The sequence below is a fragment of the Lagopus leucura genome, unplaced genomic scaffold (assembly GCF_019238085.1).
Source record: "Lagopus leucura isolate 7727_CA_CO unplaced genomic scaffold, USGS_WTPT01 Super-Scaffold_100002, whole genome shotgun sequence".
NCBI classification, from domain to species: domain Eukaryota; kingdom Metazoa; phylum Chordata; class Aves; order Galliformes; family Phasianidae; genus Lagopus; species Lagopus leucura.
The window spans coordinates 52,995,658-53,022,440 of NW_024962263.1; the positions used below are offsets into that span (position 1 = coordinate 52,995,658).

The following is a 26,783-nucleotide window of genomic DNA, read 5'->3' on the forward strand; positions in this document are numbered from 1 at the left end:
CTGTGTTGTAAACCAAGGGCTGGAAAACATGAACACTTTGGAGAAGAGGTAAGTTGGGCACATCTTACACAAGACTCAGGAAAACAATGTGAACAAGGAGCCACTGCCATTGTAGCTACGTGCTGTGTGCTTTGCAGCAAGACTGCTTTCAATTATGAAACTACATACAGACAGTTGCTTTTAAGGCTCTTCTGCACAGCACTCAGTGCATATGATGGTCGCAGCATCTGCCATTGAAAGGCCTAGGCATACGAAGATATTATAGAAGTGATAAAATGTATTTGGGAGCTATGTGGCATCTTCCCAGAGGGTAGATCTAGTCCATGAACAGGACTAGCATAAGGAAACATTTTTCATTTGTTATGCACCCAAACAGGAAAACTAAGGCACATTCCTTTAGGAAAACACAAAAAACCACATATAAAGGACTACAACAATTCAGGTTTGGACAATTTTGTCTAGAGGCAGTAACCTTGTACTCATAATCATGAATTCAGGTTAAATTTTATGTTAACCTAAAATGAAATTTATCTTTTTTTCCCTCACTACCAGATCAATGATAAAAGCAGTGCAGTGTATGCTATCAGCTGAGAGCTTTTGCTACACTGCACATCAAGTAAGTTCATCTGTGTTCTACAGTAGGTGCAAAGTAGGTCAGGGATAACACTCAGAGATCTAGTCAGTATCATCAGATCTAGTCTAGACCTGTCAGTATGCTTACATTGAACATTTTAAGTTCTGAAATGAAGTCATCAAATATATTTTAGAAGAATGCCTTATTCTATGGAAATATGTGGAAAACGTTCAAAAATGCAGATGAAATCTTAACACTCAAACTGTGTTAGGTAAGGAAATTATGATTATAAATCAAATGCTACATAGCACTTATAAGAGGCAGCAGCAGGACTGTAAGGAGAAAACAAATCATACATTTAGCATCTAAAGTAAAAAAGTAGCAACAGGGAAATATTTCGATAGGGAAATATAAGAATAACCAGATGGGAATATGCTTTTCTTCAAACATCTGCATTAAAAGAAAACAAAATACAGCTCATATAACGGACTACCGTTTTGATTCTGTAACACACAAAACCACAGGTACTCCTACAATACTGACATTTATAAGATAGCTCTCCTAACAGGGTGCACATATGAAAGGCTGTAGAAATCTACTGTATTCCTTTGTTATGAAACAGCATACTGAGAAATCAAGGGAAGATCAAACAGTAGCACACACAAAAAAAAAAACTTGTAATGAAGGATCTTTATGATGCACTTTAAATCTTCCATTTTCAAACTAGCAATCTGTATGGAAAAGCTCCTCTAATTAACTGTTAATGTAAGCATGCAAAATATAAAATTAACAGCATTCCACAGGGTATTAAGGAACAACAAATTATGTTCACTGTGCATCACCTTTTTATTTTAGCACTGTCTGTAACAATGATTTAAGTCTATCAAAACAGAATTGTAACAGGTCTACATCAGTCAACAGATTTAGATCCTTGCTCTGCAAAGAGGATGAACAATTAGTCCAATATTAGACACATCAGGGGATCTGTATCAAATTGAGTTTTGATGCCTCCTAGATGCAAGACTTTCCTCAAAACTTTCTGAAATGGTAACTTTTGTGTTGATTAGTTGTTTTTATTGTACTTCAGCAGAAAGGATCCTTAATTTCCTTGTATAAGCTGTAGATTATAATGGCATGGCCTGAAGGTAGACCACATTTTCAAGTTCAGGTGCCAGCAGTATCATTTAAAAATGCTATTCTCACTTTTCCCAACTGAAATCTGTAACTGGAGGCATTTATGCGTGAAAGTTTAAAATTTTTAAGAAAACCCGTTGTATATATTTTTAAGGTTTTGTTATTAGACTGTCACTCAGATGAACTAGACTGTAAACCACTGACAGCCCTGCTCTCTGTTCTGGAGACTATTCTTTGCTAGAGATTCAAAATACTCCGGTCTTTTAAAGACTTTTCACCCCATGCTCTCATCATTTTAAGCACTACTTAGCAAAGCATTCCAAGTATAAGGTAATTCAAGAGTTTGCTCACATTCAAAACCAGTGAACATTCACACTCTGACTTTCAAAGTCCATCATCTTTTTCTGTTATGTACAAAAGAAGCCTTTCAGAAATGCTGAACTGCCTTGAGGGAAAGCTAACTTGTCTACACAGAAAAGCTAAACCTCACACTTCGATGTCTGAAGTGAAGTTGACTACACCTCTGCAAACTGGCCAGGAGTTTTTACAGAGATAAAAGGAGGTAATGTGTTGCTCTCTTCCAGTAACTAGAGCTGAAAGAAAACCATTACTTACTGATTTATTTTGTGGATGTCAAATTATGTTAGCACTTCAATTAAATCAGTTTTAATGAATTACATCAAAGGTACGTTTCACTAAAAAGAGAATTAATAAAGCCTGTTGTTCCAAAGGCAAATGGCAATAATGTGAGCAGAAAGCAAAGAAAAAAGAAATCTTTTATTCTACATCTATTCTTCTTCAGAGAATCCCATTTGCAAATGAGTTGACATTATGAAAATGATGTCACTTTCTTCATTTACTACACCTGTGGTCTCATACCGTACTGGATAAAGTTTAATACATAAATTACACAGAACTGTAGGGGTTAGAAGGGACCTCTGAAGACCATGGAGTCCAACTTCCTTCCTAAAGCAGGTTCCCCACTTGTATAATTAATGGATATCAAGATGTTACAATCACAAAATAAACAAGAGAGTTAGGCAAAGTGGACTATGATGACAAAAGAGAATAAATGGAAGGCTTACCCTTGTGCTGGGCTCACCCACAAAACACCAGAAGGAGGGATCTCCAGATGAGATCCTTCCCCACTGGTAGCCAGCTCTTAAATAGGTCTAGGAGGGGTGGAGCCTGGCTCCATCCCTTCCGGCAGCACAGCTGAATTGCCTTCAGCTGTGCTCCTCTGGCTGACTCATGGCTCACCTCAGGTGATCAGTCAGAGGTTCAGGCCGTGACTCAGCAGTTCCCATACACCACTGTAGGTTGAACAGGAAAGCATCCAGGCAGATTTTGAGTATCTCCTGAGAAGCAGAGTTCACAGCCTCTCTGGGCAGCCTGTTCCAGAGTGTTCTGTCACTCTCACAGTAAATAAGTGCTTTCTCATGTTCACATTAAACTTCCCATGTTCCAGTTTGTGCCTATTTCCCCTTGTCCTGGCACTGGGCAGCACTGAAGATTCTGACCCCACCCTCTTGACACCCACTCTTCAGATATTATCAACATGGCCAACCTGCAGTCCACCTGAACACCCAGATCTTTCTCAGAGCTCGCCTCCAGTAGGTCAGCTGCCTAGCCCATATCGATGCAGTCATTGTTCTTCCCCAGGTGCAAGACTCTACATTCACTCTTGTTGAACCTAAAGGTTCCTCTCTGCACAACTCTCCAGTCTGTCCAGGCCTCATTGAAAGGCAGTGCAGCCTTCTAATCTCAGCCACTCCTCCCAGCTTCCAATTACAAAGTAATAATAATAATTATTTACTATTATGCTAATTGTAGGCAACTTTTCTCCTCGTGATTACTTAACTACAGAAAAGGATGCCAGGACTAAGAGTAAATGGACATTGAAAAATATCCCAAAAGTTTTCCATAAACATGAACTGACAAATTACTCTGTGCATTGTTGCATCTTTACTGTTACTAGCTATTTTCTCATATTGCCATTATATATTCACATATAGCACCGCATCTAATATGCATTTGCATACATTCATTAACTTCATAAATGTACTCCACTACGTTCTAGACATCAGTTTATGCAAACAAGCAGACTTTAATTAAACTGCTGGTGGGTGAAGGTCAACTTTTACCACATGAAGGCCCTACTTCCTCTCAAGTTTCATCAAACTACCACTTCACAGCACGTCTTCCCAGATAATCTCCATGTTTTCTGTTGTTTACTTCATACTACATATACCACCAATCTGCCTCAAATATTAGTTAGCCTGAAGAGCATGTAACCCCAACTCCAACCTTAAATATGCTTCTTTAACAAAAATATTAAGTATTACATATGCTAAACCTAACAGAACTTCAGAAGCCTCCCTAACATTACAGAACCCCCCCCCCCCACCTCCCCCCGAAAGGTCTAAAAGTACACAGTGAGAAGACTTTGCTATTTAGTGTCCTACTGTAAGAGTACTAGATTTCTTTAATTTCCTCCATCTTTCAGCAAGCCAAATAAAAATTAACCTGGAATATGAAAAGTAATATTTAACATTCTCTCAAGGTAGCAAATAATAAACTAGCATTCTTTTTACTTTTGATAACTACAAATCATCCTGCTTTTGTATTACATTACAGAATCACTCACACACTACTATGCAGTACATTTGCAATAGGCCTCTGAAGCACCTGCATGACAGCACATGAAAGCTCAGCTTCTTCAAGTATGCATAGAAACAGTTGTGAACACTTGCCCACACTACCTTTATTTCACAAATGATAAAAACTGAAACATTTTACATTTTCCCTACTAAAGAAGTAATTTTCCAAGTTAGGATTCCTTGTCATAGATGAGCAAACTAAATTACATCTTAAATGTTTACATTAAATATAAATGGCTTATGCTTGATAACATAAAGAGCAAGTGCTCGGTATTTCTTCACAAAAACTTAAGATACACAGTGACACACTGGAACAAGTTGCCCAGTGAGGTTGTGGATGCCCCATCCCTGGAAGCATTCAAAACCAGGCTGGATATGGATCTGGGCAGCCTGGTCTAGTGGTTGGTGACCCTGCCCATTGCAGGTGGGTTGAAACAAGATGATCTTTGAGGTCTTTTTCAACCCAGGCCATTCTGTGATTCTATGATATGGCTTCATTAACACCTTCAAGATTGTTCTTAGTCACATCTGTTAACATAAATAGCATCCCTACATGAAAGATGCATCCTAATAACTTTAATGAAGTTCAGTGTAGCCCATCAGAGAGAACATGTTTTAATTAACAATTCTAGTAACAGCTACAGCATACAGTACCATTTTTAATCAATCTACTGTGTTGTAATCATACAAGGCAGGAATAAGAAACCAAAGCACACAGCCCTCACCACAGTTGTACTTCAAGACTGGCTGAAAGACTTGGCTTATAACACATAACTTGATGCACTTATTTAAAACATGAGCAACATATTCTAACAAGAAGTCAGACTTCTGACTTCACAAAACTGCAGCTGAATGTAAGTACCAGTTGAATCTGAAATGCGGTAGGGAGTTAGAAAACCCCAGAAAAAAACATTGACACTTTCATATCAAATGCTTTAACAGGTTAGACAGACATCATACCCTTTGGGGGAAGTTTAATACTGCACAAATAAAATTAATTCTTGGCCAGTTTTAAATTGTAGCTTCTGAGAATGGGATCTTTATATTTAGAACACTGACAGCCCAACATCTCCGTTTTAATAGAAATTGTAGAAATAAATACACTGGGCCAAGCTATCATTATACACACCAGTTATGACAACTGTCCTAGCATCAAATCACATCAGGCAGTGATTAAGTTCAGCTACAGGATCACACACAGCTTTCCAAGTAGGTGGGAAATTAATAAAGTCAAGTCAGTAACTCTGGACACTGTATTATGGGAAGAGACAGGAGAGGCTTCAAATACATCCACAAAGTTTTCTCTAGTTTCTGAATTATTTAGGAACTTCTAACGACAACATACACATCTTCCCCTGCAACACAAACATGAGGAAGGACTCTTCTTAGAAGACAGAAATTCAAATAAGTCATGACATTTACTTACATACATTTTGGTAACACAGCTCTTTGCGGTTTAAGTAAGCAGCAAAACAACGGTATAACAAGAAATCTTGTTATGATAGCCAGGTATTTGAATGCAATCACAATATAAAGCATTTATAGAAGAACATTTGAAAGCATCATGAAGAAAACAATTGAAGCTGACAGCTGAAAATGCAGAAGTACTAGAAACTGACTCCAAACTACGAACACATTGCCTCAGAGAAAAGTGTTAAGGCAGAATAAAGCTAGGAGTGATCTCACTTTAGCATCTTAAAAGTATTTTTTAAAATTATTCCAACAGAAGAAAAAAATGTCAAACAAGTAGACAGCTAGAAGATAAACAAGAGCAGAATGATGTTACTGAACAACTTACAAACAGCACAAGAAAACAGTACAAGAAAAAAAATCAGAAGCTCATACAGAACTTTGGAAACATGCCAATATTTAGGACATAGTTTAGACATAGAGGAATGAGTGGCCTTCTAAAATGTAGGGGCAACATATAGCTATGTTACCAAGTTTGCAATTCAGCAGGACTGGAATATTAGCTAATGCAATTTGGGAATGACTCCAAGCTAGAAAACACTATTTTCTCAACAGAACATTGGCACCACTGCAATAACACTATGTTTCCTTCTGTGAAAAAAATTAGCTGAAGGGCAAATTGGCAAATATACAGAACACGGTGACCAAGTAAAAAGACTAATTAAACTTCAAACTTGATACTTTCCTCAGCCACAGACAGAATTTCTAGAATTTTTCCAATACAGTGAAAATAAATCATTTCTTAAGTTTTACATATTAAGAGATATTCAGTATATCAGAGAAGCTGGATTAGGAAAGTAAATTGGCTTCCTAAAAATGAAGTTCGATATATATGAAGAAAAGTACTAAAATCTGAGAACTCAAAGTGAATGTGTCAGGTTTCTGGCAGCAGCTATGTTAGAGACTGCAGTTCCCAATGTATATATATTTGTACTGGCAGATGCCTCTGATATAAATCCAAATGTTCTGTAAGAAGACCGCTGATTAATTTGGCTGAGGAGTAAGTACCTTTTATGTAGGTATGAATCACAATGCTGACAAAACAGATCATCACGGATCATCACAGATGCACTCAAGACAGGAACATTCTTTGCTTGCAAACATATTTTAGTATAGAACATTGTTATGCACCATATTATGTAGTAAAAACCATGGTGTCTTTTTTAAACATTAGGCACATAGTGATGGTCTATAAACTCTAAAGAACATCTACTTCAGAAAGTATATTACAAAAGAAAAGAAAAAAAAAAAAAAGCTGTCACACTGATTTCTGTAATCCAGAGCACTTTAGAATTGTAAGCTTCTGAAAGAAGTGACATTTTTTATCTTGAAGATTTTTTTCCCCCAGTAGTAGTTCAGCATATTTTTAGGCTACAATAATCTAGGGAAATGCAAAATCATACAGTTGAAAATAAAGTTGTGTTCTTTTCCAGACAAATCTCAAGTGTCAGTATGAAGAAAAGAAAGTAGTAGATGGTAAGAATGTGTTATGGATGAGATTCAACAATATACAAAACTAAAAACTACACAGCTGCACTGTTTTCATTCAGTTACTCCAAAGCAGGCAGTAAAGTCAAAACTATATGCTGGAATAGCTCATGTAAAATACATCATCAACATTTCTATATAAATGAAAGCTACAATTTTCAAGTGTAAGGTGACTATTCAATATGAAAATAGGAATTTTAAACAAAACTCAAATTATTCCTATGCACTTCTTCAGAATTCTGTTCGAGTCAGCATTTGGCATAAATTTATAGTAATCCAAACTAAATGACAGCAGCATAGCAACAAATGACGGTCTAATGAGGAATGAGTGCCTTCATAATTTCCACAGTATCTACCTGTATGAAAACATTTAAAACTGAGGTGTTTTAAGTGCAGGAAATATTTCTGCTGACTATAATAGTCACTCTAGAAGAAAAACCCTATTTGGAGCAACAATGTTTAACATTTAAAGCTTTGTCCTCAGTAACATTTATTCTACAATCATATGCTCACTTTGTTACATGTTGTGCACTTTATACATCCATTACATACACAAAATGTTTTAATTTGTTTTCAACGAGTACTAAGAACAAATCATGTCTCAAGTATACCAAACTGGTCACATTTATGTTGCTCACATAAGTTTAGTCTTTGATTGTACAAATAGTTTAAAATTCTGCAATCACAAGTCTTAAAATAGTTACATTCAGGTTACATTCTATCACTGTTACCTAGGTGCATCATTTTTCAATCCCATCAGAGGATGATCAATACTACAAAGATTATCATTTCTCACATATGTGTACAATTTACTCCTTGTCTTAAGTATAAATTTGCAACACAGTAGTAACACTGCAGGTACAGAAGTAATGCTTTCTTATCAGGCATGTGAAAAGACTAACTCTACCACAGTTGATGCTGGTGTTTATGTAGAAGGCTTCTCACGTGTCATTTCAGTCTATGGGAGGTAGATGTTTGTCTATGAACTGTTTTATATCCATCATCTCCTGCTCAAAGATAAAGGTACATATTAGTTAAGTTCCTTGCTAAATACATTCACTAAATAATGTTTCAAAAGTTCAGTTATTGTGGGCAGCTGGGCTAAGAATATTGAGCGTTTCATTAGTTATTTGACATGATTTAATTACTTGGCACACAACAAGTCAGTGCTGTTAACTCTTCAAGGCACTAAATGTATCTTTACTCACAAATGCTTAAAATACAAAAAAAAAAGAGCAGAGGTCACCTTCTCTGACTTTCTCTATTACATATTAATCATGTGCACTGAATAGCACCAGGTTGAGGCTGGACTGGATTTGAAGGTAGCTAAAGCTGTAGCTTCATGAAAAGCCAGCAGCTCCTCCTCTTAGCCAAACTGCTTTACCTGCCTGATGCTTCTTCCTTCAGTTCAGAGAAGCAATTAAGTGAATTAGACTGCAAAACCAATCCACATTAAAAAATAATTTATTTTCTGGAAGTTTTGTAACTACATCAGCTCCTTCATCAGAATACACAATAGGAGTACGTGATAATAGAAATTTAAGCAAGTGTAGAAAATACATGAGGTTATGGCCCCAAAATTATAAATTATGAAAAAAATAGATCACATGGTACTAAGTATTGTAAAAAAGAGCACATATTTACACATTTGCATGACAACTTCATGTTTTTACTGCCTAAATGCAATAAAACTGCACAAATATCCCAAAAACTTTCTTCAAGAGATGCGGTAATCCAAATTAAGAAAGTTACTGCTACAGACAAGTGGAAGACCTGTTCCTTGTCACCTCCTCTAACTCCTATCATTTACTTTGTGTACATTCAGATGCTTCAACTCACTAAAGCAGCAAAACTTATGCCAGCAATCTTTACTATTTTTGCAAATTAAAATAGTTCAAAGAAATCTCTCTCATCAGCTCCAGAGCTAGTATTGGAGGAGAGCACCAAAAAGTCATGAGCAGAAGGAACTAGTCCACCTTTTTCTGGCAGTTGCAAGCTATTATTAAATCAGCTCAATTGTTTTCTGAGCCAGAGCCATAAACACATTTTGTGGCTGCCACTTCCCTAATATCAACCCTCCTTGCACATTTTTCTGATGTCTCCATTCAAAACCACACAAAATTCTCCTCAAAATATCAAGTTGCACTGGTGCTGTGAGAATTCAGTCTGCCTTCTAATTCAGTAATTATTAATGTGATTAATACAGCTTAGGAAAAAAAAAAAAATTGCTTTACAGTTCAGCTAGCCCAGTCCCAAAAATACAGTCCTCTGAGGAACTTCCCACTGGTCATATAAACTTTTCCCTTGGATGTTTTTTCAGACAGACATTCAATATTATAGCTATTCAGTAAAATAAGTCAGTAGCATTATGTGCTTTTAATTGATAAAGATAAAATTTGAAAGCCCTAGAATTGTTTTGAGGAAAAAATAAAACCATACTTAGCTAAAATATTTATATTAAGAACATTACCTCAATACATGAACTATGCATCATGCCAGAGTAAGTTCTGAAGGTTATATTGGCTGGATTTATCATACTCTTTAGCTTCTCAACAGTAAGAGAACCAAACATTAAAGGAACAAGTGGGTCACAGTCCCCATGGCACTGAAGAACAGGAATCTCCTTATTGACACCAACAGCACCCTGTCAGGGGTGAGAAGAGAAGGAGGAGAAAGTAAGCAGGGTAACTTCAATATCTCTGGGAGAAAATAATCCCAGGGCACTACTCCTTATGGTGTGACAAAGTGAATTCTGAAGGGGGAATAAAAAACAATAAACAAGAAGTCCTGCAAAACAAAATTGACACTGATTTCAGAACAGTTTTTAAAACATATGATTTCATATGAAAGTCACGTTAAGCAGAGGTAAACTGCTGAGTACTCCTTCAATTCCCCTTCTTGCTAGAATTTAAACCCCCAGTGCCCTACTCTGAGAACTGCTGAGTTATCCAGCTGCAGCTAATACTCAGTAATACTAATTCCTGCACAAGATACAATCTTCAGGTATACTCATTCTGCCAGTGCTAAACCGCTTCAGAAAGAATAAATAAATACCTGAACAAAAGAGGAACGCAGAGGAAGCCAACAGCTGAGGGCTACAACACCTGCTAACTTTTGATGCGTTGTAAGAGCTGTATACAATGATAAAGCTCCACCCTAAAATAAACAGATTCGTATTAGAATGGTGAAGGTAATGTTACTTGTAAGCTTTGTTTTACAATCTTTGGTTTCTCCTTTAAAGAACTTCTTCTATTCCAATTTATTCTTCCTTAGAATCAATACTAAAAGCAGTATTCTTATATGCACTTGTGCTTTTTTTTTTCCCTTCAAGCTCATGTGATCAATTCACAAGTAAAACAGAAAATGTACCACAACTGACAGCTGAAACCCAAGCAAGAAATAAAGCAGTGTCACTCATGACAGCATCATCTCAAGTTTATTATTTCAATTCACTTCAACACAGACTACAGAGTTGATCTACGGACCTAATAGGTCTGTAGAATATTGGCCCAATTAGGATATTTTAGAAGTACAAATGATGGAAATATATTTCCCTAACAAATCCAGACCATGAAATATCTATCACACTAAAGGTAGATTAAAATGCTAGCAAGATGTTAAAGAAAAAAGATTTTCATACAGCACTACAGAAGGTACATACATAACTAATAACTTGCTATTAATTTTAGTAACTTTTTTCCACAAGTTCATTTGTCAGTGAAAATTAATTATTTAGATAAACTTTGGTTATTCAGGCAAAGAGAAACTGACACCTCAAAATGTCAGAAGCAACAGACACCCATTCAACTTTGGATTTCCCACATTAGGAAAGCTAAGCTGTTCCCCTAGAAGAAGATGGTTCTAACTATACCTTACCTGAGAAAAGCCTCCCAGAATAATTCGATTGGAAGGAATTCCATTTTTTACTTCTTGATCTATGAGTGCTTTAACTGCAACACAAAGGCCAGTAATTAAAATGCACTCTGTTCTATAGAAAGTCTAGGAGAGAAGAGAGACCACCTCCCTGTCTGGATGAGGAGCTGTGAGATATGGTTTAGTAGTTTGTGGTAGCAGTGGTAATGAGAAGACAGTTGGACTAGATGATCTTACAGGTCATTTCCAACCTTGTGATTCTATGATTCTCTGATGCCAACATAAAGCTCATGAGAGAAAAACCTTGTCTGCTATACAATAACAAAGTACCAAAAATCTAGGATGCAATCAAAAATTCCAGTACCACTATATAACTTCTAATCAGGAAAACATGCAAGGAAGTCGTCTACTGCCTGGAAAACGGTATCGTGTTCTAACTATCCAGCATGACAAATGAATGCCCACATAGCTTCAACTTCCTATGCTATCCAGAAGGATATCTTAAAAGGGAAGAACAAAAACAAGCATACAGGCTTCCTTGTCTGTTTCATCTTTGAAGGTTTGAAATGTATGAAGTGTTTTCACTCATGAACTGCCTACTTAGTCATGAAGCTTTATAAAAAAAAAAAAAAAAAAAAAAAAAAAAAGCTAAATTTAGATACAGTGCATCCATATTACCTTTCCTAACAATTTTGTCTTCTTCAATCTAATAGGCTCTTCCAGACTAATCCCTAGCTCCTAGCAATACATGGAAGTACTTTCAAGACTGAAAAAGAATTCCTAAACATACCATTCTCTGCTGCCTTTTTGATCCCAACTTCATCTTCCTGCGAATCTGGAGAAAGTCCAACGATATCAAACCTTACAAAAATATCAACAAGAGCATTACTCGTTAGAGCATCCATTCCACTACTTTAAAGCACAACACTGAGATACTTTCCAAACTAGAATGCTTGCTGGCTGACATATTTCAGACCAATTACCCACAATTTCCGAGAAATCATGAACAATAAAATGCTTGACCTAAAACGTTGCTAATTTGCTAAAATACTTGAGGCTACAAAGTTTTTGAGAGCTTCGCTTTCTTCTGTCATTTATTGCAGATTAAGCAGCACGGTTTTGATATTTGCTCCAAAAACATCAGCAGGGACTTAAATTTAACCATCACGCATGCAAAATTAAAATACTGTTTGAAGAAACAAACTCAAGTTACTTCAAGAGCAGAAAAAAATCACGAGGGCTTGCTTAAGAACACTGAAACTACCGTATTTTTCCTCCTTTCTATTCAGAATGGATGTTCTAAAGAACAGTTGCTAGACATCCTAATTCTACTGATGCACTAAATATTGCTCACTTAGTAGCAATGGCATTTATATTCAAACCTCTGCTACTACTGACCACAAATCCATATACAACACAGACTATAGATTATAGATGTAAAATCAGATTATTTTTTTCATATAGTTTAATACATGCAGATTAGAACTGAGAATAACCATTACCACACATACACAGAAAACTGCAGTATACTTTGAGAGCCCTTTTATAGAAGGAAACTGAAGCAAAAAGCTTTTAATACTTCCATCCAATTCAAAGAAGCCATTCAGAATGTTCCGGATTTTTAATTAAGAACAGTGAGCTCAGACTTCTAGATATCTTTTGAATCAAACTGTTTGCAGCTTAATAAATACTCACCATGATGGCATAGCCATGTTCATGTTTAAAGTAACCGGCATAAATGGCCTAAGAACGAGAATGAACAACACTGATGTAAGGTACATGCTGAAATTTAATTATGCAGATGCAGTTACGTCATTGAATTACATCTCTCTTTTTCTTCCAAACCATAATTAACACTAGCTACCCTGTAGTGTGTCTTCAACTAATCTCCCTTGAAATCAGTCTCTCCAAACACATTTATTATTCAGGGCTGACCTTTGCTTGGAGATCAGGCAAAACATTAACGGGCTGTTTTATATATACACCCACACATGGAAAATACAAGCATATATATGTTCCATGTAGCTATTTCTAAATAAGACTTGTATATCACAGTTCCACAGACAGGCTCAGTGGATGAAGGCAACATACACAGCATCAGCAAACCTAACAATCAGCAAAATGCAGCATAATGGCAGAGCCTAGCCACACCTGTTCCCCTCAGCAGCAGAAGCTGCTTAAGCAATGCCTGACTCCATTCAAAGACTCACTCCCACCCTCATGCTGCTGCTGTACGGCATCTTCTCAGATAACTTCACTTGACTGCATGAGGAATCAAACGTGGCTGTTTTAATCAACTGAAACAGAGGAACATAAAGTCTGCAGGGAAGACTGAAAGGAGACAAAGGGCAATCAAAGAGAACAGCTTGCTTACTTATTGCTGTTAGAGAAGAAGAAAATCTGAATTTTGTGTTAAAGTAAACTAAAAGCATTAAGATACATCTAGGATTATTTACTGACTCCTCACCCTGCTCAGTACTTCAGTTCTCAAATTGCAAAGAGAGCCCCAAAATGCATTATTTGCAGAAGATAAAAGAATATCCTGCGAACCTCTGAAATGCTCTGTATGTAACATGGAAATTGCAACTACTATACACACTCAGGTTTAAGACATGTATGTGCATAATGCAAAGTTTATTTAATGGTGAATAAAACAAAAAATTACTCCTTGTTAAGAATGGCTTGTAATGAGTGACGGGGGTGAGGAGATACCTCAATCAGGTGAAAGCATAAAGTCAAAACAATCTAACTTTATATCTAGAGATTTTCAATTTGTTTTCAGCCTGAATGAGTAATAAAAGCAAAAATGAATGCAATTTTGTCCAAAGGTTCCTAAAAAACAACAAAATATTTAATAGAATCAAAACTGTTTTCAGCGTCTTTTTAGCTGAAAGTTATAGCCATCCCAAATTCCATGCGATTCATCACCCGCACAAGTACCTCAGTATTGAACTACAGAAAAGATGAAACAAGAAAAGTTACAAACTTACGCGTGTGGGCAAATGTATTTTACATGGGGGCTTTTGATACCTGCAAGTGCTTCTGACCATCCATGCCTGTTAACAAAAAACACATTGTACGTCGTTTATGTACTAGCTCAGCTCCTATGTTTATCTTGCTGAAACTACACAGCACATATAAAAATGCTGAATAAGGTCAATATTTCTAGAAGAACTGTACAGATAGGCCAATACGCTATGAATACATTACTAAATGTAAAGGTTTATCCTGCTTCTGAGTATTTGTTGCGTATATACAGACAGGGACACTTTATCCAATTTTATCTAGACTATCACAGTTGTGTCACAGCTGCAGAAATACCACTTAGGCTCTGTTTAAAGCCTGCTCTTTACCTGGCTGGATTTAACAGCTTTGGCACTGCAACATATGAACATATGAATGTGTACTGCTTCCAGACTCAGCACTGGCACAGAGTTCACTGTGCTGTTCCTGCAGAGTTAAGGCAGCTTTTTTCCACGGGCAGCCTTCTCATTTTTGACTGCATCTATTGATGTCGGAGAGAAAAAAACCAACACCTAAGCACAGACCATGTAGAGCCAACTCAGTCAAACCAGGCATGCTGACTTCGGATAGCCTGCATGCTCTCAGAATCACGCAGTTTTTCAAATCTCAAGCATATGCTGCATGAAAGCACAGAGCCCAAGGTTTGCCCAGGACATGGGCCATCAAGCTTCCTAGAAACCAGGTAATTGGAATCACTATTTAAATTAAGAGCTCAGTGAGATTCACGCTAGGGCTGAACTACGCTTGTACACAACTGGACCCAAAGCCAAATCTGTGCATAACTGCTGGCTGTGTCTGTACTTTTCTTCAAACATTCAACAGTCACTGGATTTCCTGACTTCTCTCATTATTCAGCACCCCTAACTCACTCAGCACACTGGGTAACAAAGAGACATTTCTAAAGAGAAGACACCTGTAACAAACTCAGTGACATAGCTGAATTTACTCAACCAACAGCAGACCAGCCATAACACCCTGTTTTCAGTATCATCCTAAAAAGTTAATGCATACTGCATGAAGTGAAGGCGGTTTCAAACACATAGAGTGCACAGGCATTTGAAATCCAGGCTGGATATGGCAACCTGCTTCCTACCAGTACAAAATATGTTACTAACAAAGAGTGGGTGATCTGACTCGCAGAGTGTTAATAATAAAGCACAAAAGACCAAAGAAGGATCTAAAGGAAAAAGATGACTGAGAACACCTGGTTAGATTTAAAAAATCGGAGATTTTTTTTCTTTTAGCCACGTGTAAAGACTAATTTGACAAACGGCAAAAACCACATCGCATAAACATGCACGCTGACTCTCTGTGTTGCACACTTTCTTCAGATTTTGACAATCGTGCAGTCAGCCGAGCGGATGCAGCAAGGTACGAAGTTTAAGCAACTTTCAGCGGCTCCCATCTCTAAGGCACGCAACCTCACACCCGGAACCCTTCACAGCTACAGGCAGGCACTAACACATCGACATACACACCCGGTATCTCCCAGTCCGTGAAGAAAAATCACCTAGGAAAAATAAAATCGCGCTATAAGACAACTTCAAGAAAGCGAGACCCCCGGGCTGCAGCCCCCGCCCCACCGCCCGCAGGAGGCGCCCAAAGCGCCGCGCGGCACCACGCCCGCTTTCCACCGCGACCTTTCCAGCACCAGGCGAAGGGGACCCGTGGCGCTGCGCGGGCCTTTCACCGCCCGCTCTCAGCAGGGCCCGGCCTCGCCGCGGCGTCACCCCCAGGCCGCCGCCGCCCCCGGCCCGGCGGAGAACAAAGCGGGGCGGGAGCCGCCGCCCGTCAGAGTTCCCGAAACCTGCGCTGTCGCGCCCACTTCCCGCCCGGACTCACGGCGGCCGTCGCCTTCCTGGCGGCCGGGACGATGGCGGGGAGCGGCGCCGACATGTTGTTGCCGCACATACACCGGACTGCCGGGCGGCCGCGGGACTACGGCCAACGGCGGGAGGCGGGGCGGGGCGGTGGCCGGGGGCGGGGCTGTTCCCGCCGTCACCGCCCCGATTGGCTGCGGTGGGGTTGGCGGGAGACCGGGGTGGCGCAGGGGAAGCGCTGCTGGGTGCTGGCGGCTCTGAGGGAAGGCAGCGCTGGGCTTCTTCAGATTCTACACAGCTGCTTCTGCTTTGGGGTTTGCAGCAATTACGAAGGGATTTTGCATGGAGGAAAAGGTGTTAGCCGATGTTTGGCTGAACGTGAGCCAGCAGTATGCCCAAGTGGCCAAGAAGGCCAATGGCATCTTGGAGTGTGTCAGAAGTAGTGCAGCTAGCACGAGCAGGGAAGTGATTGTAGTCAGCTTTGGTGAGGCCATGTGTCAAGTACTGTGTTCGGTTTTGGGCCCCTCACTACAAGACACCGAGGCCCTGGAGTGTGTCCAGAGAAGGGCAGTGAAGCTGTGAAGGACCTGGAGCACAAGTCTGATGGGGAGCAGCTGATAGAACTGGGGTTGTTCAGTCTGGAGAAGAGAGGACTCAGAGGAGACCTTATCCACTCTCTACAACTCCCTGAAAGGAGGTTATGGTGAGGTGGAGGTCGGCCTTTTCTCCCAGGTAACAGTGATTGGATGAGAGGGAATGGCCTCATGTTGCACAGGGGAGGTTCGTGTTGGATATTAGAAACAACTTATTTTCAGAAAGAGTGCTGAGGTATTGGAACATGCTGCCCACGGAGTGGTGGAGTCACCGTCCTTGGAGATATTCAAGGCACTGAGGGACGTGGTTAGTGGGCATGGCGTGGATGGCTTGATGGTTGGATTACATGTTCTTAGAGGTCTTTTCCAACCTTAATAATTCTATGACTGAACTGTCTTTCACCTTTAAAACTAGCTTTCAATGGGCTTTCAAATCTGAGTGTCTGCCAGATTATGCTATCATGTCTGCCACTTGACTATTTCTTATAAAAATCCATTTTTGTGCTTTGAAAGGCTTGGGGAGAAAGGAAATCTCAATGTTCTTTAGTGGAGTAATAGCAAATACTAAGTCACGGGAACCAGGAAAAACAGCAAAAAACAAAACAAAACAAAAACCCTGAAACAACAGCAGGCAACACTGTTGGACAGAACTCATTTGTCCCTGTCAGATCAGATGCTTGCATCAGTGAATTGTGGTTTATGGCCAAAGAGTGAATGCCTCTTATTCATTTGTTCATTCCAAGAACTCAGACAAACTCTGAATTAGTATGGTTAACACACTGCTGCAAGAATGAAATGTTTTGTCTTCTGTTTCATGCATCTTTGTCAGATACTTCCTCCCAGGGAGTCAATCTGCTCATTGTATTTTGCTGGGTGGTATCTGTCGGAGCTCAGTCACTGTTTGGCAACTCAAACAGCAGCTGAATGTGCACTGTGTTGTGTGAAAGCACACCCATCCTGCTGGCATGTTCCATACCAGGCAGGGGTAGTTTTCTACTACGTAAATTCTTCTCGTGTCTTACTATCTTTGTCAGCGTGGCTGCATAAATTATGTTGGAGAGGTCTTTGCACCAACTGTATAACTTCAAGTACACAACCTCTTTTGCCATGACTGGTGATGCTGTTCTGATACCTATTATCTATGGTAGGGGGTTTCCACTGTTGCCATATTGTTATTTTTAATAAGGCCTCTATGTTTTATCTCTGTGCTTTAGTTCTTGTAACACGTATGATACCCAACTCAAATCTGCTACAATGATGTTTACCAGATTGTCTTTTTTATTCAACAAAGGTAACCCTCCAGAGGTGACCTGATGCAACTTCTGCTGTGCAGGGCCTGATGCCTGCTGACAGCTGGGCCAAGTGGTTGATCACTGCATCTGGACTGACCTCAGCTGAACTGCCAGCCCTGCCAGTGCTGCTCAGAGCTGCTGGAGGAATGCAGCTCTGTGCACACAGGGTGGCTGGGAATTGCACAACAGCAGAAGGGCAGTGGGGCACAGGGCATCCTGCTGCCTGCAGGCAAACAGCACAAGGCTCGTCTTCCTAAGGGAGCCACTATTAGCTTCCAAATTGTGAATCTTTCAAAGCTTCGTGAGTTGGATGTCTTTAGAGCGAGTTATCTGCATACGAATATTTTTCTACAAAATTTATGGTAATGAGAATTTTACAAGGGAGAACGTGTCTAAACTGCGTATTTTCCCCTATCCTAGTGGCTGAAATTGACACAGATGGTTTCCCATACCAGCATTTTATGTACATTGCTGGATAGTTGGTGTTTCTGAACACCAGGAGAAGCAATACAGACTTCAGCCTGTAACTCGATTTCCAAATGTCCCTCTCACCTGTTGCTTACTGGCAGAACAGTAAAGGTTACCAGGCTGAGCTGCATGCTAACTTCTATGAGATCTGTGTGCTGCGTGCCCTAAGTCACTCCTGTTCATAAGCAGCCTGTCGGTTTTAAAATGCTTGGCTTTAAAACACGGGGCTGAGGGCAGTGCGAATAATACAGGAGTGAAGAACTAAGCCCAGTTTGGGTCCAAAGCCATTGGCACTGTCTGCTGAGAGGACTACCTGACGCTTCACTCGCGCTTCCCCGTTTTCGCAGCACGTAGCCCAATCGCAGCTATCCGGCGGAGCGGAAACCTGACCTACTCCATCTCGTGCAACCTCCTCCACGCTCCCTTCCTCTTAGGCTGTGGCATTGCGCGACAGTGCTGGGAGGCGCGGTTTACGGCTCTTGCCGTAAAGCAGCTCTGCCTGGGGAGCGCCGCAGTTGTCCTTGGGAGGGCAGTGGCGATGAGCGGGACTGGCGTGCATGGGGCTCTGCAGCTACTGCGGTCGCTGCCTAAGGTCAGCTTGGCCAACCTGAGGCCCAGCCCGGGTTCAAAAAAGCCGGTGAGTGCCTGTGGCTGGTCGGGTGGGTCTCGGGCTCCCTGTTGCTCTCAAGGGCCGTCGCAAGGTCTCTGGGAGACCGCGGCAGGCCTGGGAGAGCTGCCCAGTTGGAACGAGGTGGGGTGGCCCCGTATCCCTTAAACCTGTGTGCATGTGGCCATCTCCACGGACAGCTGGCTGATGGGCGGCCCTAACTAGGCCTTAGGGCTACTGTAGTGGTTGAGCTACATTAAAAAGTATATAAAATACCAAACATTTATGATTGGGAGTAACAGTACGCATGAAAAAGGAGAGGCTAGACAGAAAGTCATTCCAGCCAGCATTTGTTATTAGCAGTGATTGTTCCAGAACAAAACTGAATTCTCTCTTCTCATCCCTACTTATAAAACAATAGAGAAGTAAGAAAAAGAAGCCCAGCTGGAGGCAAGAAGAGTCATAGGAATAGAGAACAAACAGAACACCAGGCATCCCTGGCAGTGCTCCCCAGAGATGCTAACAGACCTGTTGAGTTCTGCATGTTTGTAATCACACAGGCCCATGCCATGGCAGGAGAACCGATATTCTTTCCCACTGTGGTTATCAGGGGTTCTACTTTCAAGCTGCTTCTCTAGATGCAGCTTTGTCAAGGTCATAACGACCTGGAAGGGAGACCCTGTGTGGGGCTGGTGTCCTTATTTTTTTCTTTTCTTTTTTTTTTTTTTTTTTCAAGCTAATCACACCCATGTTGTCTAAGCTTGAGGTTTAAAGGAACTAATGTAATCAGTTCAAATGAGTGTATTTAAGTGCATGTTACTTCACTAACAGATGTTGTGACAAGAACCAAAATGTTTTGATTAGCCCCACTGACAATCTAAAATGTGGTTAATATACCAGTTGCTTCCTATTTTTGACCACAAATTGGTGTATGTGCAGGCAGCTGCCAGAAAAGATGGGCCAGTAATGCCCTCCGTCTGCCTCCAAGTACTTTCACTCCTGCTTTGTATTTGTGCTGATGCTAAAGGTTCTGTGGTGAGCCAGATCAAGGAATGAAATCCCTGAAAACTAATTAGACAAAAAATAATTTTCATCCGGTTTAATTTCCTGATTTGTCTAATGCAGAGCTATGCAGCACAAAAGATTCTGTAAATTAAGCAGCACAGTGTGTGGCTTAGGGATGAGACAGCTTCCATTAGTGGCAGTAGTGTAGTCTAGCATGAACTTGCACTGGAACTCTGTGCTATTTAATATTAATACGGATAAGCCTTGCCTTGTTTCAAGTATGTTAATGATTTTTTTTAAAGTTATTTATAGCCACATTGGCTTTTTTCTTAATATGCCAGTGTACATTAAGTTTTCCATAACTTAATAAAAAGCATTTTAAAAAACAACAGATTTTTTGTCTTTGTGGCAGTTCTCAAACCTTAGTTTTACTAAATATTCCCTGCTGCAGTATAACTGCAATGCATGATTTACAGTATTAGGAGTGCCCACAGTTTGCCTGAGTGTTGGATGCGAAAAATTAGAATGTGAAGAGACTTAATGAAATCTTTTTACTAATGACTTATTTAAATTATTTTTGAATCAACAGTGATTATGGAGTGACTTAGGATATCAAAGGTTGCTTGTTAATGTTACAAATCATGTTTAAAATGTGTTGCTTTACGTATTTCTCAGTATGACTGATTCAGATTGAAGAATACAGTGGAAAACAGCAGATACTTGTGGAGACATGAGAGCGTGAGCCATTAAATGGAAAAAAACTTTGTAGAATCAAATGCATTTATCAAAGTGATGTGTAGATGTGGTTGTGCCTCTTGGAGCTCGGTAGCAAACTCTTAACTGTGCACCACAGTGGTGAGGAATCTGAGGCTTGTGGTTTATCCCTGACAAAGCATGAGGAAATCAAAGCGACCTTTAGTTCCACAAAATCTTTGGTATGTAAGATAAAGTAATCTTACACAGTAGATTTTTAATAGCTAGGTTGGTGTGGGCTGACACTGCTTCATTTCAAGTTGGTACAACCAGATGCTCATTTCCACCATTGTTTAATGCCTGTCTTGTGATTATGCAGATAATTGCATACTTGTGTTCTGCTAAATGATGTAACTCATCTTTTCTGATACCTTTTTTTTCATTTGCTGTTTGCCACTTAGCTGTGCAAATGCTGTTGCAAGAGGGTTGCTAACATGCTACTTGTGACTGTGGTGCTAAGTTGAAGTTCAGCATAGTTTCACAGCCTTAGTTTAAGCACTAATAAAAGATTGAAATATAATCCTCTTCAGATCTGTAGTCAGTAGTTACAGACTTTCCAAAAAATCTTGGTCCCTGGAAACGAGTTACATGTATGCATTGCAGATGTTTTCTATTCCTCTGCATCTTGAAATGTTTTGATTTCCATTGTTAGTATTTGTAAACTTCTGAGCACTAAGCAACTTTTTCATTAAACAGGAGGGAATATCAACAATTGTTGTGTTGGTTATGTCTCAGAAATATTTTAAAGATTCTTCTCTAGAAAGTAGTTAACTAAATGTATCATTTACTATTTTCAAGGAGAGAAGACGTGGCCGTGGACGATACAGAGGTAGAAAGTGTGGTCGAGGTCACAAAGGGGAAAGGCAAAGAGGAAATCGCCCCCGGTTAGGCTTTGAGGGTGGCCAGACTCCATTTTATTTGTCCATACCAAAATACGGGTTTAATGAGGGACATAGGTAAGTTCTTTCATAGTAGCACACAGATTAATCAGTCTGCTTTCTCATGAAGCCAGAATGTCTGCTATGCCAAAACATGTTATCGACTAGTTATGTCTGACAGTTACCTTGCCTACAAGCAGAATCTCCTGTTTCTCATGAGATACTTATTTATTTTAATAAATTATTTCATTTTGCTTTGCAGCTTTTCTTGTTTGCCCTTTTCTTTGCATAATCTCTCGTTTATAGCAGTCTATCCCCTACAGTTAGGCCTATTTCTCTTCTGAGAACCCTCCTCCAAACTTCCTTGTTTCTCCTTGCCTGTTGTCACAGCAGATAGCCAATTCAGCTGAGTGGAAGTGGGCACTTTGCCTTTAATGAACTCCTGTGAAGATGTTAGGCTTTAAAGTGTAGCTTTTCTTTGTTATTTCAGTTTGCTTTGTTCACCTGGAGCTCCGATGTCTGCTAGCCAAGCAATTCTGCTTTTCCTCATTGCTCTACTCGCTTAGCCCTGCAGTGGTGCCATTTATGCCTATCTGTACTCCATCTGTTCTGCCCAGTATCTTAAAAAGCTCATTAATAACAAATCTGCCAGACATTAAATTGTCCTTTGCTACAGTTTTCATCAGGTGCTCTCCCTATGTCTAATACTTCTGTCCCCTTTTCACGTTGTGCTCATTTGTGCCGTTGTCCCTCTTCCAACTTATTAACATTATTCATCCAACCTGTTTTTTCTTCTGTCTCTTTTCTTAGTGGTGGATCTGTGTGCTGGTCTTTATATTCATTTTCTTAATTATATTGACACATGGAAAACTGTTAGGTTTTTGTTATCTAATTTTCTTCCTTTTACTGTGGTCACAAAAACGTCTATGTCCATACAATGCTGTTATAGGTACTAGTAACTTCTGTTACATGCCACATGCAGACAGTTTAAGAATGAAAAGACTGATGTCTTTGTTTGTTAGTTGTTAAACTTGCAGTTTGATTTAATGTTTCATTTGCTGATATAACTTCAGCAAATAGCTGTTCAGTTTTATATTTTCAATTTATACATGAATTTATACAGACCTGTCCTCATTACTAAAGTCTATTTCAACAAGTCTTATTAGTTTTGAAGTGTTTTAAATTATATTTCCATTTACTGTCATTTCTTCCTCTTTGATTAATTTACAATAAGAGTAAATGAGAAGCACTTTTCATCCACAGAGGACATGCTACAGAATGCAAACATCGAGCTTCTCACGTTAGCAGTTTGTTACTAAACAATAACAATAGAAATCCAAGCTTCTGCAATGACAAAAATAAAAGGATCCTACTGCTTTGTAATCATATTGAGCACACATAGAAACAATAACAAAAGGTTCTTCTTCAACCTAACTGCTCTCCAGAGACAGCAATGTCTCTAGGGTTTATCTTTACTTCTTTTTTTTTTTTTTTTTTTTTTTTTTTTCTCCGTGTGGCAGGTGCAAATCCTTTTTTTTTTCAATTTTTGCTCTGTTAGGAGCTATCTGATGAGACTAATTCTGTTGCTTATCTGCCCCCCCCCCGGCTTAATTTAGATAAACTTCTCAGTTTTTCTGCAAGCGTTCACAGATTTCCAGTAGCAGCAAATTGATTGTAAGAGGATAGTTTTGAGCATCAGCAGGAATCCTGTGCAGTAGGCAGAGAGACTGGAACTGGGGAAACTACTCTGAGGATTGGATTGTGTAGTTAAATTACAACTTTATAAAAGGCAACTGAAGATTCTGCTGAAGGTGACTGCTATTGGCAGAATACTTACTTTTCCTTGGTGATAGTTTGTCTTGATTTATTTTTTTGTCAGATTTTCCAAAGGCATTACAGTGATGTTACCCAGCTGGATTCGCTTTCGTGTGGTGGTTATTCAGAATCTTGTTGAATTAGCAAGAAATGCTTATACTTAACTCATAATGTTTTGCTGCTTCCTTAAACCAACTGGCTTGTCAACAGCAAAAGGATCAGTGTCATATTGGAGGGTGGAAATTGAACACATAGTGCAATCTTGATCTGTAACTGGGACTTGTAATAAGACTCAATCTGGCTTATGGATGAGTCTTTTGCAAGCATTCACTTGGTTGTTTTAAGACTGGGTAGAAAACTGAAGATGTACTGTGTATCACTGACCAGCTCTATTAAAGTTTGAATTTTGTACATTTATTTTTGTTCCTTTTTTTTTTTTCCCCTCATTCTTCGCCAGCTGCCGACGTCAGTATCATCCGCTCAGTCTTCAGAGGCTGCAGTACCTGATTGATTTGGGTAGAGTTGACCCTACGCAGCCGATTGACTTAACACAGCTTACTAATGCCAGAGGTGTAACAGTGCAACCTCTCAAACGGGATTATGGTGTCCAGCTGGTGGAGGAGGTAGGCATACATTACAGGTATATTGTTTCAGGCAGCGTAAAGCCTTGGGTTTTCAGTTTTTTCCACACTAGACTGTCCACTTGTCCTGCTTTGGAAGCATCCTGCCTTTTTTTAAATTCCTTTTCTGTAGAATTCATGATATCAAATCCACTAGAGGGCAGCATGTGCAAGCAAAATATTAGGGAGATCTTTTAAGACCAGACAAAAGTAATAGTTAGCGGAAAACTTAACGATAGATCAAAACTTATTTTGGGACAGAAGATCAGAACATACAAAAATAAATGTATGAACATTTTTAATTGAACCCATGTAACTGAAAGGGGAGCAATTTGGGACAGTAAACAGGCAAATCATAGGGTTTTTTTTTTCAGGATAAAATGTTTCTTATAACTTTGCAGAGAAGAATGTATGTATGCCTTAAAATACTCCTGCTAATGTTACTCTAATATGTATTGAAACTTACAGGGTGCTGATATCTTTGCAGCAAAAATAAATATTGAAGTGCAGAGGGCATCTGAATTAGCAATTGCAGCTATAGAAAAAAATGGAGGTGTTGTTACAACGTCGTTCTACGATCCAAGGAGTTTGGGTAAGAATTTCTGTTGACTTCTGACTTATTAAAATATGAAGATTAAGGGTCCAAATTTCAAATGTAGAGTTTTTATTGGAAAATTGTCTACTTCATCCATTCTAAAAGCTTAAGCAAAAGATATGTTATAAAAATGTTGACCTGCAGTGTCTCCTCCATTTTCTTTTTTCTTAAAATGTTCATCTCTTTAGCCCTACTGGTGTCAATGGTTATTTACCTGTCAGCCAGTTTAAGAAATGTCAGTTGCTGTGTAAACAAAGGAACTAATAAAGGATTGATTCCTTGAGGTTTTTGTCTTTTCCACACATTTAATAACCCTTGGCAAATTCAGGGGAAGATTGATTTAAATGACGCTTGGTTGATGATATTTTTAATTTAAAATTGCTTTCCAGTTAAAATGAGGAAATAACTAAGTTAGAGAAGGTCAGAATCATTCCAATAAAAATGGCTATTGTTTTAGAACACTTTCACTGAAGAATGTGGCTTTGCTTTGCTCGAGGCTGCATCCTGCCTGGTATTCATTCATGCCATTTTTATTGACAATAATGGAGCTTTCATGTGTGAATGAGGCTGAGGACAAGAAGAGTAAGCTTCTTTTGTACAAAATATGTTGTTCTAGACTAATATAAGCAATTCTTTTTTTTCCTAATCCAGGAAATGATCAAATATTTAGTTTAAAAACATCTGAAATGTATTTTGTTAACTGTAGATAAAAATGAGGTGAGGACAGTTTCCCAAATGTCCAGACAGACTCATAGAATGGCTCAGAAGGGGCCTTGAAGATTCTCTAGTTCTATCTCCCTGTCCCCCACTGTGGGCAGAGTTGCCACCCACTCAGTCAGGCTTTGAATAGGGCCAGTGAATGCACAGCTTCTCTGGGCAATCTGTTACAGTGCCTTTGAGTAAAGAATTTGTTCCTTATGTCCAATCTAAATAAACTTCCTGTTGACTTTTTGTTTAAAATACTTAAGGAAACATTGAAGTTGCCACTTGTTGACTGTGTAAATAGTGATTTTTAACGTCTTAGCCAGTGCTTTAAGCCAGAAGATGCCATCTTCCTCAGTGTTATCTTTCCAATGAAGTCATTATAAATGTATTGCAAATGATAACTCATCTAGACTGTTCTGATATTTGTGATGACACACGTCTTTGTTTGGATAGGAAAATGGCATTTCATTCTGAATAAGAATATTCCTAAGATTTGGTTTTTGCTTGGTACGTTTTTATTAAGTTAGCTTAATATGTTATTTAGCACAAAATACTGAGTGTAATTTATTGTCCCTAAATAATGATTATAAAAGATCGTATCTGATCTCTTTTCTTTGCAGAGATTTTAATTAAGCCAGTCCCATTTTTCCTGCGTGGCCGGCCTATTCCAAAGCGAATGCTTCCCCCTGAAGACCTGGTGCGTTACTACACAGATGCCAATAATCGTGGGTACCTGGCAGATCCATCTAAGGTTGCAGAAGCCAGACTTGAACTTGCCAAGAAGTATGGTTATACCCTACCAGACATAACTAAGGATGAGCTCTTCAAAATGTTAAGTACGCGCAAAGACCCTAGGCAGATATTTTTTGGTCTTGCTCCAGGATGGATCGTAAACATGGCAGACAAGAAAATTCTGAAGCCAACTGATGAGAGGCTGCTAAAATACTATAGCTCATGATTTCAGGACTGGAGACAACTGCAGGTGTACAGGAAACATCTGGATATGAAATAATGGATACAAAGTGGTGTTTGTTTTTTTTTTTTTAAGACTCCTGTTACACCAGACAAAACAGAAGTTTTTGTTTATGTAATCTACTGGCGTAGCTTTTGCTCTTTTTGATTGTCAGAACACCGTGTATGAAAAATCTGAACATTTGGAAGCAGTGTGAAGTCTGAAATAAAGCATGTATTTGGGCATTTTCTCTTGCTATTATTTGCCTATTATATTTTTTGCAGAAAAAATAGTTTGGCACTGTACGTTTCAGTGGATGTTTCTGAAGAGTAGCTTGACTTAATAATTAGTTTATATTTGGATGGAAACCGTCAAAGTACAGAAGAATTCGTTAACCTCTTCAAGTTCATAGCAATGTTCTGGATTTTGCCACTGCCAAAAAATCACAATTTGCTTC

At 39.2% G+C, this 26,783-nt stretch overlaps 2 protein-coding genes across 2 annotated transcripts; one reads left to right on the forward strand and one right to left on the reverse strand.

The window, feature by feature from the left end:
• Nucleotides 1–4,967: 4,967 nt before the first annotated feature.
• On the reverse strand, nt 4,968–16,171 carry LYPLA1 (lysophospholipase 1). The gene is made up of 9 exons (XM_042869680.1): nt 16,066–16,171; nt 15,702–15,733; nt 14,190–14,255; nt 12,895–12,942; nt 11,990–12,060; nt 11,203–11,276; nt 10,381–10,482; nt 9,797–9,970; nt 4,968–8,333 (listed from the first exon to the last, which is right to left on the reverse strand). Exons 1-9 carry the CDS (start codon nt 16,132–16,134, stop codon nt 8,280–8,282), a joined length of 690 nt encoding a protein of 229 aa, XP_042725614.1. The 5' UTR covers nt 16,135–16,171; the 3' UTR covers nt 4,968–8,279.
• Nucleotides 16,172–18,895: 2,724 nt separating this feature from the next.
• MRPL15 (mitochondrial ribosomal protein L15) lies at nt 18,896–26,571 on the forward strand. Its single transcript, XM_042869910.1, has 5 exons — nt 18,896–19,033; nt 21,560–21,717; nt 23,912–24,077; nt 24,543–24,666; nt 25,995–26,571. Exons 1-5 carry the CDS (start codon nt 18,935–18,937, stop codon nt 26,330–26,332), a joined length of 885 nt encoding a protein of 294 aa, XP_042725844.1. The 5' UTR covers nt 18,896–18,934; the 3' UTR covers nt 26,333–26,571.
• The last annotated feature ends 212 nt before the right edge of the window (nt 26,572–26,783 follow it).